This window comes from Girardinichthys multiradiatus, chromosome 21 (genome assembly GCF_021462225.1).
Source record: "Girardinichthys multiradiatus isolate DD_20200921_A chromosome 21, DD_fGirMul_XY1, whole genome shotgun sequence".
In the NCBI taxonomy this organism is placed as follows: Eukaryota; Metazoa; Chordata; class Actinopteri; order Cyprinodontiformes; family Goodeidae; genus Girardinichthys; species Girardinichthys multiradiatus.
In genome coordinates, this window is record NC_061813.1 from 9,669,509 (window position 1) to 9,686,748 (window position 17,240).

The 17,240-nt window shown below is 39.3% G+C and overlaps 1 protein-coding gene across 6 annotated transcripts in view; it reads left to right on the forward strand.

Moving 5' to 3' along the window:
• Positions 1-17,240, forward strand: part of mpp7a (MAGUK p55 scaffold protein 7a) — a 125,482-nt gene that overhangs the window by 17,101 nt on the left and 91,141 nt on the right. For 4 of the 6 annotated variants that reach the window (XM_047349578.1, XM_047349582.1, XM_047349583.1 and 1 more), the window contains exon 2: positions 16,143-16,294. In XM_047349578.1, the coding sequence (XP_047205534.1) occupies positions 16,258-16,294 (37 nt within the window). In that variant the 5' untranslated portion in view covers positions 16,143-16,257. Of the gene's footprint in view, positions 1-5,997; positions 6,116-12,985; positions 13,037-16,142; positions 16,295-17,240 lie in introns of those variants that run through there. The other 2 variants (XM_047349581.1, XM_047349580.1) reach the window with 2 other exon arrangements.

Genomic DNA, 17,240 nt, shown 5'->3' on the forward strand with positions numbered 1-17,240 from the left:
TTTACCTGGAGAGCCAAATATTCAAAAGAGTCAAATTTGCCCAGAAGTACTTTTTTACATTCTAATAAATCTTTAAACAAAGCGGCCACCCCTCCACCTTTTCTTGGCTGTCTGCTCTCACAAAGAAAATTGTAGTTCAGAGGCGTCGCCTCTATCAGAATGGGAGCTTCATTAAATTCATGTAACCTTGTTTCTGTTAAAAACATAACATCAATGTCGGGGTCAGTAATGAAGTCATTGATTAAAAATGATTCTCCTGACAGAGATCTAATGTTCAGTAAAGCCAGTTTATATGAGTTAGTTGCTGATATTAACTCTGTGTCTGGTTGTACCTGACAGTTTATGGCTTTTTTTGATTGTTTATTACTTTCTCTTATCCTTTTGGCTTTGTTATTTCTGTCACGTATAAGCACAGAGATTTTACAACTATCTCCTATTAGGGGCCCAACTTTTTCCTGGACATGCTCATTTCTGAGAGTTACCATTGGGGCCCAGACCGTATCACAGAGAAGTGATTTGAAGGTCCTGATTAGGAGGAGATAGGTCCACACACCACCTGAGAGTCACTTTCAGAAGTATTTATGCCCCCTGAATATTTTCTTTTTTTTTTTTATTACAGCTACACACCGGAATGTATTTGTTTACGGATTAATGTAAGCAGTGTATGTTTGTGAAGCAGAAGGAAAATTATTCTTGGTGTTCTTACGCTTTTTTATTTTACATATAAATATCTGAAAATGTGGTTTGCATTTGTATTCAACTCTTAAGTCAATACTTTAAAGCTAGAATTGCAGCAAACGTTGGTGTTGTAAATGTATTTCTGTAGTGTCTCTTCCAGCTTTGCTGATCTAGAAACAAAGATTTTTGCCCATTCTTCTTTGCTGAACAGCCTAAGTGCTCTCTTAAGTGGAGAGCATCTGTAGTCGTATTACAGAGAGCTGCAAGAGACAGATTACCGTCAGGATGTTGAATCCAAGTCAGAGTGGGAGAGCAGAACTGTTTGAGTTTATTCCAGAAACCAGCTAGTTCACTACACGTCTGGTTAGATACGGCTGTAACAGATTATCATATCATCAAAGTGTCACATAATAATGCTGTCAGCTGGAGTTACCTAAGTAGACAGAAACTCATCATTACGGATGCATCTGAGATCTCGTGATGGTTGAGCATCAGAGGACAGCATTCATGTTGGGGTGAAAGCTGCATTCACAAAAGGTCACCTCCTCTAGGGATTAGTGAAGTAATGTTCCTATTTATAGAATGAGCTTTATCACATCTAATTTTGGTGATACTGTACCAAATTGTCTGCTTTCAGTGATGTTAATAAAATATTCTCATTGTTTCTCTCGAAGTGACACTGAAGTTGGTCTTTCCCTATTATTGGTATGATAACTTAATTTAAATTTGTTAGCCTAATTTTACCAATAACATAGATTAAACTGTAATTTCGTTCTTTGAACAACAAAATGGTACGTTGAGCTTATTAATAACTTGAGCTGTTCAGATTTTTTGTAAGTGCAAAAAATACTGAGACCCACATGGAGCTGTACTTTTGATTAAATGTTGATGAATACTTTAGTATTCAACTTTAACTTCAGTTAAAGGTTAAACAACTGTAGTCAAAATGTTTGCTGAAAAAAAATCTATTTTTTTGTGATTTTATTTCTGCGTAGTCATGAAAGGGCACCAGTAACGCAACATGAAATGTTATGAGTTGTCTACCTACATGACAATATTAGCTGGTATAAAGCTAAGTTTTAAATGTACACCCAAGTGTTGCATTCCTGTCATGTTACCACTTCTAGTAATGAAAAATGAATTTTAGTGGTGATAAGTGAATGATGTTGCCAGTAAAGTGTTGGTGAGTTTGTCTTGCGCAAGGGGAACACAGGATCCGACACACACATACACTGATCAGTATCTTTGCTTCTTTTTCCATTCTCTGTTCCCCTCACTCTTTCTCTCTTCTTTCACTCTCCAACTCTATTAATTATGCATCTATTAATGGGCTCACCTTCACTTCCTACTGATACCTTGTCCTGTAAACATACTCAATATGCATGTACATGTGTGTAAGCATGCCAAAGAAGTGTCCTGAGCCCACTTTACCCTGTCAGCGTCTCTGTCTGTTGCATCACAGCTCTCTGATCTGCTTTATCTCATCTGTCCTTCTGTCAGGCCAGCTGCCTCCTTCTTTGTCTGGCATGTCTCACTGCTGGCCCTGCCAGTGCACTCCAGGTAGAGTAATGCACTCATGCACTATCTGCTCAGGATGAAGGTTATTAAACCACAGTGACATTTAGGGCTCACAGATTAGCAAGGCTTACATCTCTCTGCTTTACCCTCTATGTGCCTCTCATCATTGTGAGTATGTGCATGTTTTTTTTAGCGGAACTGTTCTGGAAATCCATCATCTACTTAATGCTGTTAAAGCTGTTTCAGAACGAATGCTCCATGTCTGCTTTTTGTAAATTTAATAAGTAGAATTTTGTTCAGGCACTTTGAATTTTAAGCTCAACAGCCCTCATATTAGCAACAGTTTTCTTTTAGTTCTCTGCAAAACCACCCCAGTTTTCACCCAGCTGCCTTCCAGTCTTCATGTCCGCATTACAGGGTAGTGGATTGTTTTTGTAGTTTGTGTCTACGATCAGAGTAATTGATACACAACCCTTCACTTTTCCATATTCTGTTACATTACAGATTTATTCTAAAACTAATTTAAGAATAGTTAACTTCCAAAAAGTTAGAAATTAGAACAGTCGAGACATGTTTTCAGACATTTTATTTTTTTCACCCCCTTTTCTATGACACTCAAATTTAAGGTCAGGTGAGTCTGATTTCCACTGATTTTTGCTGATCACCCTTCAGATGCTTATACAACTTGATTGAAGTCCACCTATGGAAAGCTCTGTTGATGTGACATTATTTGGAATTGAACACACTTGAAGGTGCATATCAGGGTGCTTTTCAAGAACAAATGGAAGAAGTTTGGAACCACAAGAACTCTCCTCATATCTGTCCATCTGACCAAACTGAGTAAATGCAAATGAAGGGCATTTGCCAGACTGTTGCCTAAAACCCAGATGGTCACTATGTTGGATTATTTCTAAGGCAATCAAACAACCAGACCTTTTATGGTACAGTGACCAGACAGAAGCCACTCATTACCAATGGCAGTCTTCTTGAAATTTGCCACAAAAGCACCTTAGAGATTGTTAGACGAGAATAAACAAAGTTTTCTGGCCTGAAGAGAACAGAACATAACTTTTTCAGCATTGGAAAGCCATGCTCATCACCTTGCTAACACCATCCTGACTTTGAAGCCCAAGGCAGCACCTTGGTTTTGGGATGTTTTTCTTTGGCAGAAACTGGGAAACATGTCTCTATGTCTCCATAAGTAAGATGACAGCAGCAGAATCTGTCGGCTATTCTTTTTCCAACAGGAGTAGCTTCAGGAGCAGATTGTGAATGTCCTTGAGTTTCACTGTCCGGACTTAAATCCAATTAAACATCTAGGGAAAGGCCTATAAATTGTCAGGCTATGGCTGTTGCTGTTCCAACCTGACTTAACTGGAGAGGATCTGCAGGAAAGAATGGAAGAAAATATCCAAACCAGTTGTGCTAAGCTTCTGGAGACGTACCCAACAAGACTTTAGGTTGTGATTACTGCCAAAGGTGTTTCAACAAATCTACAAAAAATGTTAATCTTTAAAAATGTCTCAAGATAGAATAACTGTACCGTAACAAAGTCTGGGAGAAGTGTTGGGGTGTGAATACTTAATGATGGCACTGTACTTGTGTGAGAGAAAGGAAGAGTGATGCTAGAATGTGTCAGCAGAGACTGATAGCAACTGTTACTCCTCTTCTTCGTTAATGGGTCAGAGAGAGACAAAGAGCTGCTGTGTCTGCATGGGAACCAGAGGGGAGAGATGGGACACGGTCAAAGGAGTGTGGAAGAGGTGTTAAGACAAGAAACTGAGCACTATGTCCAACCATGGCATTAAATGACTGGTGTTATCATGGCTGAGTTATTTTCAGAACCAATCATTTGATTAGAATTACAACAATCAGCTAGAAGTAAGGATGTATTTTATAGATATTTCATTAAATTTAGCTAAGACTTGATCAGACATTACAAAGCCTCATTACTGACAGGGTGGAGATAACATTTGTGCTGCTGATCGATACACACATACACACTCACACACTTGCAGTTTAGCCAAAAATCAACATTGGAAACTAATAAGAAGTCTACTATTCCTTTCAAACTTTGTCTTAATGTGTAATTTAACAGGAGCTAAACCTAGCATTAGTTGGTGAACATATTGCTCCATCTAGTGGTAAAATGGTGTTTTTACATGTATCAGAAATGCATTGTAAGAAGAGTAAGCAATATACACTACTCGCATAACATTTGGGATATTTGGCTGTCAAGTGAAATTTATGGAAAACGTTTAAAGGTGATGCTACAATGATGTTCTGTCATGAAAGTAGTGCATTTAAGGTGATTTCCTCATCTAAAACAATATATTGAAACAAAAGCCAACAACAGTGGTGGGTAAATCACAACAGAAAATGTCAAAGTCTCAGTAATGTGTCATGTGCTCTGAGCATGAATTACAGGTTGACAACAGTGTCTCATGCTGTTCACAAGTCAACCTATTGTCTGCCGAGTCATGGCATCCCACTCTTCTTGAAGGGCGGCCCTCAGGTCATTGTGGTTCTGGGGTACAGAGTTATGAGCCTTTACACTGTGACTCAGCTGATGCCATAGGTTTTCTATGGGATTCAGGTCTTGAAAGTGTGCAGGCCACTCCATTCAATGTTCCCAAGTCTCCAGCAGCTGTTCCCTTGTGATGCGACCTCAATGAGATGGAGCATTATGATCCATGAAGTTGAAATTAGGCATGTGTTTTTCATACAGGGGCACAATGACTGGATTAATGATGTTATTCAGGTAGTATGGGCATTCACAAAATGTAGGGCTGTTCTGTATTGACCAGACACACCTGCTCACACTGTAACACCACCACCACCAAAGGTTCGTCTGGTGACAACAGTGGCTGATGCATAGCGCTCTCCCCGACATCTCCAACATCGTTAGCTGTCATCATTTCTGCTCAACAACTTTCATCAGAGAACACCACTGACATCCACTGGTCCCTCGTCCACCATTAATGTTCCCTTGCCCATGTAAGGATAATGCCTATGCTACCCTTGCAGATCGTCTTACACGCAGACCATGCTGATGTAAACGGTTGGAATGCTCTGACATGACATTTGGGTGCTTCTCACGTCCCTTAAATGAGTCTGGAGTTAAGCAGTATTCATCACAATGAAGAGGTCATCAGTGCGGGACATGATCAGAGGACGTCCACTTCTGTGCCTTTCTGTGACTCTTCCAGTCTCTCTGTTGCCACCTACTGATGACAGTCTAAGCTCAGTGGCCACTTCCGTCTGAGAACATCTTGTCTGAAGCCTTACAATGGTGTGGTACTGTAGATTGTTAGGTCTCGTCTTGGTGTCATGATGTTAAAATGTGAACAGCATGATGAGGAGGACAGTTAAACTACCAGCTCTGAAGGAACCAGGAAATTTGTCGGATTCATGGGTCCAACACCTGCTGTTAATTTTACCATTAAGCTCCTTGTTACAGAACGAGTTGCACAAAAGTACCGAAACATTGAACAGTTGGACATGTGCATTCAACAGTTTAGAAAAGGTCAAATTAGGGTTCAAAGGTTAGGTTACGGTTAAAGTTAAGGTTAAAAATCTAATTCAGGAAGTAGATAATTAGTAGCTGGTTGTATTTGGATTTTAAATTCAGTTATAATCTGTTTCCCCCAGTATGGTTTGATCAGAAATTGTTTGTAAGCCCAGAATGGGGGGGGGTTAATCTCTTTCTGTTTACATGGGAGCAGTGAAGTGAAAGGGGTGGAGCACCACAAGCCTTTAGGAAAGCGGAAAACAAAAAGACAAAACTAGAGTTTCAGGTCTGTTCAGGTGAGCTGAGAAGACTCCCAGCCAGCAAGCAGGCGGGGAGATGGGAAGATTCAGTTTGAGGGTTTGTGTTTTAGTGCCTGCTGTCTTTCTGTGGTAGGAGGAAATCGATCTGGTAAGTCCCTGCACAGGTTTTCTGCCTTTTTTTCTGCTCGCTCCTAGTCAGTGGTGATAAATGGTCAAGATAAGGTGTTTTGTGTTCTCCTTCATATGTTTGTGCTTTGACTGGTGAGCTTCTATAATTTCACGTTTGTTCATTCTTATAGGAACACCAAGTCACTTTTTCCTTTGGTGTCTTTTTCTTTCAATTGTATACTGAGTTAATATTATTTTGTAACATAGATCCCAGGAGTGTGTGTGGAGAGATTTGTTTTTGTCAGGCACTCTCTGTAGCATTGTGCGATGAATGAAAAAAGCCAAGACCATGGGGTAAGAACTGAATGAACGCGCCATTAAATGCAACAAAATAAAAGATGTCAATTTATTATTGTATTATTTTCCCCAGCCCTTATATTTATTCCCTCACACATATTTCCAAAAAACATTTACTGAAGTATTTATTTTTTTAGATAAAGTTTTTATCAAATTAAAAGTGTCTTGGGGGACATAGTAACTTATTACTTTTACTTGAGTAACATTTTTGAAAAAACTTACTTTTATAAGTGTTTTAACTTCATCATACTTTTTACAATCGCTTGTGAAATACTATGATTAAGTGTCACTGCTCTTACTTGAGTAAAATGTCTGGACACTATCTGCTGTGAGTCATTTCACTAAATGAAGAACAAACATGTTTTAACCAAAAATGCAGCGTAAACCGAAACCCGAGTCCAGTCCTTGTGAAAATAAGTCCAGGCTTAATTATGAAAAGATATCCGGAAAATACTGTCTTAATCCACTATCCTGGTTTTATCGCAGTGACGCGGTCTATGTCATTGAGAGCCTGGGAAACAACACGGCCTCAAAATGCTGTGCAAATCGGTCAAGATCATATTTTCTCCTCTGAGATGCGCGTCATGTATTCACGTAAGCTGCTTCTATCGGTGAAGCATGTTATCTTTCAAAACCAGTCACATACATATAGAATATCGATGATGTATTACAGATAATTCCAGTTCCCACGGTCCCTGCAATGCAACAGCTGGGAACATGTTGTTCAGCCGCTGCGTTGAGCTGTCAGTCATGATTCCACACCCCCGTGATCTTAGGCCCCGCCCCCCACAGCCAAAACAGGGCCAGAAGTTTGAAGCTGAAAAAATAAAATCTGCAAGTGCAAAAAAAAAACTTGAATCTGAAAAGTAGTGTTGAACTTTTTTTTTTTTTTCAGTTTCACATTTTTTATTTTTTTTCCAGTTGCAAAACTTCCAGTTTTCGAATTTTTTTTGTGGAGCTTCAAAATAATTTTTCAGGTTCAAATGTTTCTCTGTTGAACAAACTTTATGGTCCCAATTTAGCTCCATATATACTCTCATTGTAACAGGTTTCTCTGAGCCCATTTCTTACCACCTTTCTTTTTTTACATTCCTTGGTTGCTGTGTTGTCTTTTCTGTCTCAACCTGGAGAATGTAAAAAGCTGGAAATGTAAAAACAAAGGGGGCGGAACCGGGACAGAACTCATTGGTTTCATCCACATCTGGTGTTAGCTCTACATGTCCTACAGCAAACTGCAATGGGAGATGTTTTGGCTCTTTTCAACTATGGCTTTCTTCTCATCAGTCTTCCATAAATGGTAGATTGGGGAGTTTACCGTTATTGGCTATTGGTGATTATATTCTGAAGTTTCGGATCACGTTGTACTTTAAGTTAAAAAAGTACAGCTTTCTGCAAGAAAACATAGCCTGCGTTAATAGGCTGTCTGAGCTTTATCAGAGTCAGCTGTTGGGATTTAGTCGCAATTTCTTGGTAATATTTTTACACCTTTTAATGTCAACTTTGCGCCGGTGTTTTCTTGTCTGTGTCAGGGTTCATTTGAAGAAGTTATGTGTAGAGCTGGGCAATAAAACAATTTCAACAATTTACTGAGAAACAAGAAACGGAGTAGAAATTGCCACATTTCATGTGGACTTGTATTATTATTACTATTATTATATATATATTTTTTAGGTAATAACATATTTGCACTTTTAAAAAGTACTGCAAATGGCATTTGTACATCAATATATTGCCAGTAGTATGGCAATTCTTAAATGAATTCTGTGTTTAGTTTATGACAACTTTTAAAAATATATCTCATAAGCTATTATTAATATTTTAGTTTGCTGTGATATTTCTTTGTGCATTTTGCTCAGCTGTAGTAATATGACGCATAATACTACAAATACAGATAAGTTAAAGCTTCTGGCCACATAGTCCTGTATTTATCTCAAACCTTGAACAGTAGCCTGCAATGAATGAAATGTGACGTCTCGTTTGAAAGGGTGCTCTGTCAGTCACAGATCCCTGATTATTGATGTGATGTTTCGGCGCTTGGCTAATGTGCATTTATCTTACTGTGTCGACCATTTTCCTTTGTGTTTAGTGGAATATGTTTGGGGTCTGTTTAGCATCTGTGTGGGCTGATTATTGCCACAGGGATTTAGGTTTGTCTTAGATCTTGAGTTCTGAATTGTTTTTACACATATATTAACCAGTCTAATGTACTTATTTTGAAAATGTGCAGTTTTGTTTTGCAATTTAAGTTGTTAAAGTCCACGTCTACTGTTTGGATTAGGTGGAAAAACAGCAGAAAAGGTTGTTGCTTTTGTTCTGCTGTTACAAGGAGGGTCAGAGTCTCACCTACTGTTAGCAGCTATGAATCCACAATACCTGGCATTATTAATTAAATGTCATATTGCACAGTCCTCATCTGCATTGTGGGGGTGTGAATCAACAGGGGGATCAGTAGATTAAGTGCAGTTATTAATAGCAGTTTAGCAGTACATTGCCACTGCTTCATGTAACTGGCTCGCTGAAATAGGATATTTGATAATGCGAATGTTTTGTTTTTAAGAGCAGTATGTGTGTGTTTAGGGCTTTGACTGTATGCAGTGAATTGCAGTCAGTGCCATATATATACATATATACAATATACTATATATATAGTATATAGTATACTATATATAGTATATACTATATATATACAATATTTCCCAAAAAAATTTTTTAAGTAGTTTCTATATTTTCCTTTATCATTATCTCAATAAATATTTTATTCATATCATCTCTCCTTACTGAACACACTGTTCAGATTCGTCTGTTTGAAAAAAAGTGAAATTGTGTCTGCTTTTCTTTCCACTTAGCAACTCTGTTCTGCTTTCTGTTGGTCTATCTGTTAAAATAACAAAAAGAATATATGAAAGTTTGGGTTGTATCTCTGCAAAATGTGAAAAGATTTAAGGTTTACGAATGCTTTCACATCACAGTGGAAATACAGAGTGCTTGGTGGCATCACAGAAGACTCTGCTGAGTTCAAGAGAAATGTGTACTTGTCCTGTTGTTCTCTTAGTCCATCATCTGATGAAGCAAACATTTATTTGTCAGATATTCCACATTTACTCCAAATGGTTCTTAGTTGCAACATCCTCTTTCTCGTAATGCTCCTCCATGTGGCTGTTGGTCTACGGCAATGAGTCCTTCCCGGAGCATCAAGCATTCCAGGCACCACACTATCATATTTCAGTAGCCTCTCCAGTACATTTTAAACCTCACAGCTATTAACGAGAAGACAGATACTCCAGAAATCCTAACCTTGTCCAACCAGCTTCCTGCGCCGCATGGTTAATAGGAATCAGTGTGGGTACGTTTTGGCAGCGCTGCAGTGAGGAACGAGAAACACTTTATTTAAAGATGTTTTACACAGAACTGAAAAGGTAAAGATCATTGCTGGCATACATTTAATTTTTTGTTCTTTTAGGACAATGTTTCCACTACACATATCATGTGGATGAATGTTGCCAGATATTAGTAGGGAATACTGTGCAGTTATCCAGAAAAGAGCGAAATATAGTCTCAGTGTGTGTCTGTGTGTAAATAAATATTGGTCTGTATCACAGGCAGATCCTCTGTGGGACTGCACAGTGGCACAGTTGGTAGCACTGTTCTCTTGCAGCCAGAAGGTCCTGGGTTAAAATCCAATCCTGGTGTCTTTCTGTATGGAGTTTGCATGGTCTCTCTGTGCATGCATGGGTTCCTGACCAAAAACATGACTGTTAGGTTAATGTGTCTCTATTTATGAGTGAGTGTGTGTGTGTGTGTGTGTGTCTCTGGTGGTTTTTCTGTGTGTCTCTGTGTTGCCCTGTCATGGACTGGCAACATGTCCATGGTGTACCCTGCCTCTAACACAATGACTGTTGGAGATAGGCACCACCCCCCTGCAACCCTGCAAGGATAGGCGGGTCTAGACGATGGCTCAAATGGACAGATGGATAGATTGATCCTCTGCTATCATGGTCTCCTGATGGTGTCGTAGATGGTCGGGTGATTGTGGCTGCAACTCCATCTGGTTCTGTCTGTCTGACTTTGCACCTTGTGGTTGCTACAAGGCATGATCATATAGAGCAGCTGAAATACAAACTGATTTTACATCCAGTCTGTCTTCACAGCTGACCCCATACCAACACCCGAAGCTGAAGCTCAACAGAGAGGATCCAAGTAAAGCTGACCTAGCTTTGCCCTAAAAGGACAACTTCATCATTTTCTTTAAATCCATATGGCAGGACATGTTTTGCATGTCTGTTGTATCAGTCTCTCTCAGTTCACTTTGTCTACAAGACTGTGTGCTGTATTTTGCCATCATAACACTGTTAGCATATAGAAGTTTACTGCACGCTGTTAATTTGATAACTCAGCGAGTCTTTAATGTAAATGGCAAATGGCCTGCACTTTTATATAGCGCTTTATCAAGTACCCAGAGACCCATTAGAGCTTCACACTACATTCAGTCATCCACCCATTCGTACACACATTCACACACTGACAGTGGTGAGCTGCATTGTAGCCACAGCTGCACTGGGGCAGACTGACAGATGTGAGGCTGCCATACAAAGGTGCCACCGATCCTTCTGACACCATCAGCAGGCAAGGAGGGTGAAGTGTCTTGCCCAATGACTCAAAGTCTGAGACGGACAGAACGGGTGTTCGAACCGGCAACCCACCGTTTACAGGACAAACCTCTACCACTGTCGCCACCAAAAAACAGAGATGTCAGGCAGTCTAACAGGAGGATGCAGCAATGAACAAAAGAAAAACAGAAGATTAGATAGTGAGGGACGTGTGGAGAATGACATTAAGTGCAGGTGAGTTAATAAGGGGATTATGTAGAGCAGACCAAAGCAAAGCAAGAAACCTTATTATTATTATTATTATTAACCAAGGGGAAACTTACACAAAAATAAATCCAAATTCACAAAGACAAGAACACAAGAATAAACTAACAATATAAACACAAAGGAATGAACTAATATGGAAACATGTTCTTAACATTAATGAACGCATGAATGTGCAAAGGCCTAAAGAACATAAACAACGAGGGAATTATGAAGAAACAAACACAAATGAAAATCAAGACTTAACACCCACGGGTCATGACATTTTTCCTGCAGAGACCTGTAGACAACTGAACATTCAAGTTAAGTTGTTGATTTTAATAAACCTTTTGGTAGCTAATATCATTTAACCATATTTTAGCTTCATGATTTTACAAGACTTATAATAAGTTTAGGTTTAAAATGTAGTTTTATTTTATTTCCTTTCAAATATTTTCATAGACCACAGCCTTCATGTCTTTGCTATAGGTCTGTATGCTGATACAATGCTAAAAACTGGAACAGAGATGACAACCTGCAGGTCTACAACAACATTCATGGCAGTGTAATCAGAAGCAATGTTCATCAGAGAAATTAACTTTGCAGCAGTCTTCTGTTGTAAATTCCTGCAGAAATTTAGTCTGCCATTTAGTTTTCTTGGACAAAGGTTGCCTACCTGTTTGTCATAAGTACTTACACCCACCTGCTGATAATTGAGACCAAGTCTGTACTGGTGGAAACAATTAGTAGGACATCATGCTTGCTTGGCATTTTTGGACATCGTAATGCCTTCCTCACTGTTCTTGATGATACAGAAAACTGTTCTTTTACCTGTAGTACTCCTAGCAGCAGTTTCCTGAAGACATTTTTATACAAAGCAATGACAGCTATACATTTTTGTTTGAAAGAATGATTGCTAATCCAGGAAGAAAATGAGTTGAAAAACACCTGGCATTTTTCATTTACATCACTCTGCTAATTAGAGTAAATTAGAGTGAAATACATTTTAGTTGCACATTAAACATTTAACATTTCATTGCAATGATTCAATAAATATTTGGGCCATATTTTTGTGATTACCCAATATTCTAAAAGAACGTTCTCTAAAACCCGAAGCTTCAAGAGTTTGCCAAAAAAAAAAGCATTTGTGTTAGTTCTCAAACTTTTGTCTCTATCTGTAGACATGGCAGCTCCTGGTTGATTTAGTTGACTGAAAAGACAATTAAGGGATGCCAAGAGTTGGACGTGTTAATTTTACAATTTTAAATAGTTCCAGAAACGGGAAACCATAAACTGCTAAGCCCTTTTTTGGCCCTCTGCTTTGGAAGTTGCAGCACATTAACAGGAGAGGCAGATCAACTGGAGGTTTTGAAAGTCAAGAAATGTATAAAGTGACACGTAGCCAATTTTATTTTCTGTCATAACGATTAGGACTACATAGTATAAAATAATGATGCTGAAGCTGATCAGCAGATACTGAAACTGGTGGACAGCTCTGCAGCACATCTGTCTGAGCTGTTTCTAGAGCAGGTGAGACGGTTCTGAATTTGGACGAGATTCAGTCATGTAAAAAGTATCATCTGTGCTGGTAATGGTGGGCGCATAAAATCAGTCATCATTACCTGGTCTTCCTGTGACCTTAAACAGGTTTAAATAGCGCTGAATGACCTCTCCTTTGTCCTGTTGTTACTCTTCTTGTCCAGGTCTAGATGGACATAACATGAGTGTGGACCTATTCCACCCGGTGAAAGCAGGTAATGAATCCAGAGTGCATGTTTTTTCCACTCCTTTAACTCTCCTGATGAGGTTCTAATTGTCTTTTGGCCATTTGTTTTGAAAACTTGGCGTTCCTCCGACCCATCCATGGTCAGGATGTAGGGAAACAGGAAAAGACTGAATAATAAAACTGATGTAAAGTTTTGGAGCAGAACTTTGAACTGATAGGCTCTTTCAGAAAGATCTTGGAGGTCATTTAACTGTCAGTCCTTCTCCTCCTGACTCTGTTATTCTCAGAGGAACTTTATCAACATCCAGCTGAAAGTTGGACACCTCCACCCATGTTGCTCCTCAGTTGGATGGACAGGCTTGTTTTAGAAAAGTGAGGAAGAAAAACAGTCTCCTCCACCTCTGTGTTCCCCATGTTCCATCTATTCATCCACCACCTGGAGCTATTTTCTCTTTAAATACTGATCAGACCTTGTGTTTCACACATTGAAAAAGGTTAAGCAGGAACAGGCTTTGTGTCTCCAGGAGATGTTGTCTCAGTAAGGAACCAAAAGCTCAAAACTCTATGCAGTTTAAAACAAACGTTCCACTAGATGGCAGCAGATTCTTTGTTTCTAAAATGTTACATTTGAAAAAGTGGAATAGCCCATTCTAATTTAACATATTTCATCTTTATACCACATGGCAGAGTGGGACTTTCCTTCCCTGGTGATCATCTGATCCTCTGTGATCTGAACATACGCTGTCAGAGCGTGATGAGGGAGGAGAATGTTTCTTTAAGCCTGTCTATCATGAGCCTTTTGGGTCTAGTTAAAAGTCCCAGGTGTTCCAGAACCTGCACCGTTCTCCCTGACCTTTAGAAAGCTCCTCCAGAAATGACAAATTCTTCCTCAGACTGAAGATTATGTGGTCTAACCAAAGGTGACCAACTGATATTAGAGGGCTGTTAAACTGCTTGACTCTTCATGTCCTCTGTCCTTTGTCTTTGTCTAAGTCTGTCATTCCAATCACTAAGTTTATGACAGAACCGTGCAGAGTGTCTCTGTGAGACACTGAACTGATTTAACATGGGTCAGTACTCTGGGCTGGAGCTCAGTGGCAGTCAGGTTTGGTCCACTGTTCAGATTCCTCTGCTGCAGAGATTTTGTAGTCATGGCTTGAGGCACCACTGCTCTTCAGTGATAATGTCCTTAACCTACTCATTATTGTTCAAAGTGATGAAAAGCAGTGAAGAAGGAATTCATTTGGGTTTTCTGTTCTCACGCACTTTTAAAGCTGTTGCAAATGCCTGAGAAATCTGGCCTAAAAACTGGCATGTGGTTTAAGCTGGATCTGGAACTCTGATTTCCTCATGTTGGAAAATCGATTATCACTTAAGTGCTACTTGATGCTCTCACCATACTTTGCACATCCTAGTCCAGAAAAACTGACTGACTATCACTTGCTTCCTACAGCCTTATCCTGATGGGATTGATTTTTCTGAAAGTCTCCACATAGGATGTGTTAGATCCTGGGTGATCTCAGACCTCTATATTCCAGACACACATAATTGTATTTTTCTACGTATCCAACTGTTTTGCCTGGATCAATCCTCTGCATCTATTTGTATGCATCTTAAAAACACCTTTCTTACCAATGTGACAGTAGGGGCTGAGCGAGAACTTCCCCACAGAGGAATATATTGTTTTTAATTTAACGCAGGTCCTCCTGTTTGACAGAGATGACAGATTAACAGACATTATTTTGGCCCATAGTACATGATATAGTGTGGTTGTTTGGGATGTTCCATTTTACATGTTGGGTGGTTTTGGGTCAGCTGCACTGTGACTCAGTCCAGCTTTGGAGTTTGCTTTGAACTTACCCTTCGAATGTGGCAAATTCTTAAAAGGCCTTACAGCTCAGCTGGGCCGTGCACATGAGAGTCAACATAATGGACCCATTGAGCTGCATTCTGCAAGCAGTCTAATGTCCATTTTTCCACTACCCTTTACCACACAGTGCTTCTGCTAGTTGCTGTTCTGTACATGGACTGAATGATTCGAGTAAGATAGAATGAAAAAAAAAAACCCAGATTCATTGATGGAACCGTGGGAAATCTTAAAGGTCAAATTATGAATAAAGTGGTCATTGTTTCTGCTGAATTAAGTGTTGGATAGCTGATTGTATGTTTAGGTTCAGGCAAGGTGTGGTTGGCTGTTCAGAGCAGGATGTCCAGCTGCTTTGGGAAAAACATGTTGGACTACAAACACCCAGAGTCAATGTTGCTGTGCACACACTCAGCCAATCTTTGCCTCACATATAAAAGTTACTTATTTGCTAAATAAAGTGGATTTTGGTGTCGGTGGTTACAGACTATTGTGTTGCCCTCTAAAATACAGGTACAACTAAAAAAAATAGGATTTTGTAAAAAGGTTCTATATTCTTTGTCACTCATTTCAGAAAGTCAAACTCATATGTTTAAAATCCATTACACCCCGAGTAAAACATTTCAAGCCTTTATTTCTTGAGGCTTACTTTAAAAACCTCAGTTAGAACATTACCTAAGATCACCATAATAGATATTTTAAATAGAAAGTATGTTCATTTCCACGTGCTGAATACTAAATCCAAATTTTACTTTCACCTTAAAAGAGGACTGTAGACCACTGAGCAACTGTCTAGTTCTTTTTCTCCTCAGTCCAGTAAGACACTCTTTGCCTATGTGTAGGAATAATCTATGCGTAGTGCCTCTTGATGCACTGACTCCACCCTTAGTCCACTTTGCCTGTTCACCTTCCCCTACCACACTTTTTCCTTCCACTCAACTTTCTACGAATAAGCTTGCATTATCTCACTCTGTGAACAACCAGCTTCTTTAGCAATGGCTTTTTTTGTGGCTTACTCTCCTGGTGCAGCCTGACAATGATCGTCTTGGGTTTCATTATCTGTAAGCCATAATCATCAAAATTGCAAGAAATAAATAGAAAGAAATAATTTATTCTATGTGTAAAAAGTCCATAAAATATATGGCTTATAAGTGACAAAAAATATAGAACCTTTTCACCATATTCAACTTTTTTGAATTTTTGAGGACCTGTATGTATCCAGATGATATGTTGTTTGGCAAGCTGACTTTAAAGTCTTGTTTCATTGCAGGGCTCCATGGCATAAAAGCCAACTGCAGATCCAGTTGTTCTCTTGGGTTTCTCTTGAGGAGCACACTACCATTTTCCACAGCCTGAGGGGAACCAGGAAGCTGTCAGCAGGAGACATGCCTGCCCTGGCCACCGGAGCCGGCCACGAGCCAGGTACAGACCTTTCAGCAAGGAATTCGTTCAGTAACACAATTTTCTAAATCACACAGCAGTGCAGTATTAGAAAATGTATTGCCAGACAGATTTTTCTCAACTTGACTGGATCGACTGACTGTGTTTGAAAAATAACCCAGAGTGTGTTTACTGAGTTGTGCTCAGTAAAATGAGAAACATACCACTGCAGATATACATTTTAACAACAAAATTGTGTTACACACATCAGTTTTTTCTTTCTTCCTCTGTAACGTTTCTGTGTTTGTACTCATTTATGTTATGTATTTAGAATCTTTTCTGGTATATTAACTTACCTTCTGAAGACCCATGGGGCTTATGGGGACCAAAGCCCTGTCATAATGTGGTGGACTGCACACACAAACACATACACAGACATTTAAGTAAGGCCATTTCTCTGGTACATACCTAACCCTACATATTAAAACTTCATTCACACAGAAGCACTAACCCTAAAAATGATTTCTGACCATCATAGGACCACACGTAGCCCCCCACACAGCCCATTGGTCTTGAGAAGGTAGGTGATTATACCAGTGAACAGTCCTAAAGAAGAGCTAACATAAACAAGTACACACCTTTAAACACATGCAGACAAACACAGCAGAGCAGAACAACAGCAAGATAGAAAATAGGACCTTTTTTGATTGATTAAATGTGTGTATTACTGCATTTGTAACAGAATTACAAAGGTCCAATTATTGTGGAAATTTCTGCAGGCGAAGTAGAAAGCCAGATCATCACTTATGATTACAGTCACTGTGGGCAATTACCGGCAGGGACTCAGGTTTCCAAATAAAAACCATAAAGATTACTATGACCCATCTTCTCTTCTTTTTCCTTGATGGTCCTGTGACGCTGAATGTGCAGACGCATTTTGGTAAACTTACTGCATGAGTGGTGAATCACTGATGAAGTCACAAGGTCT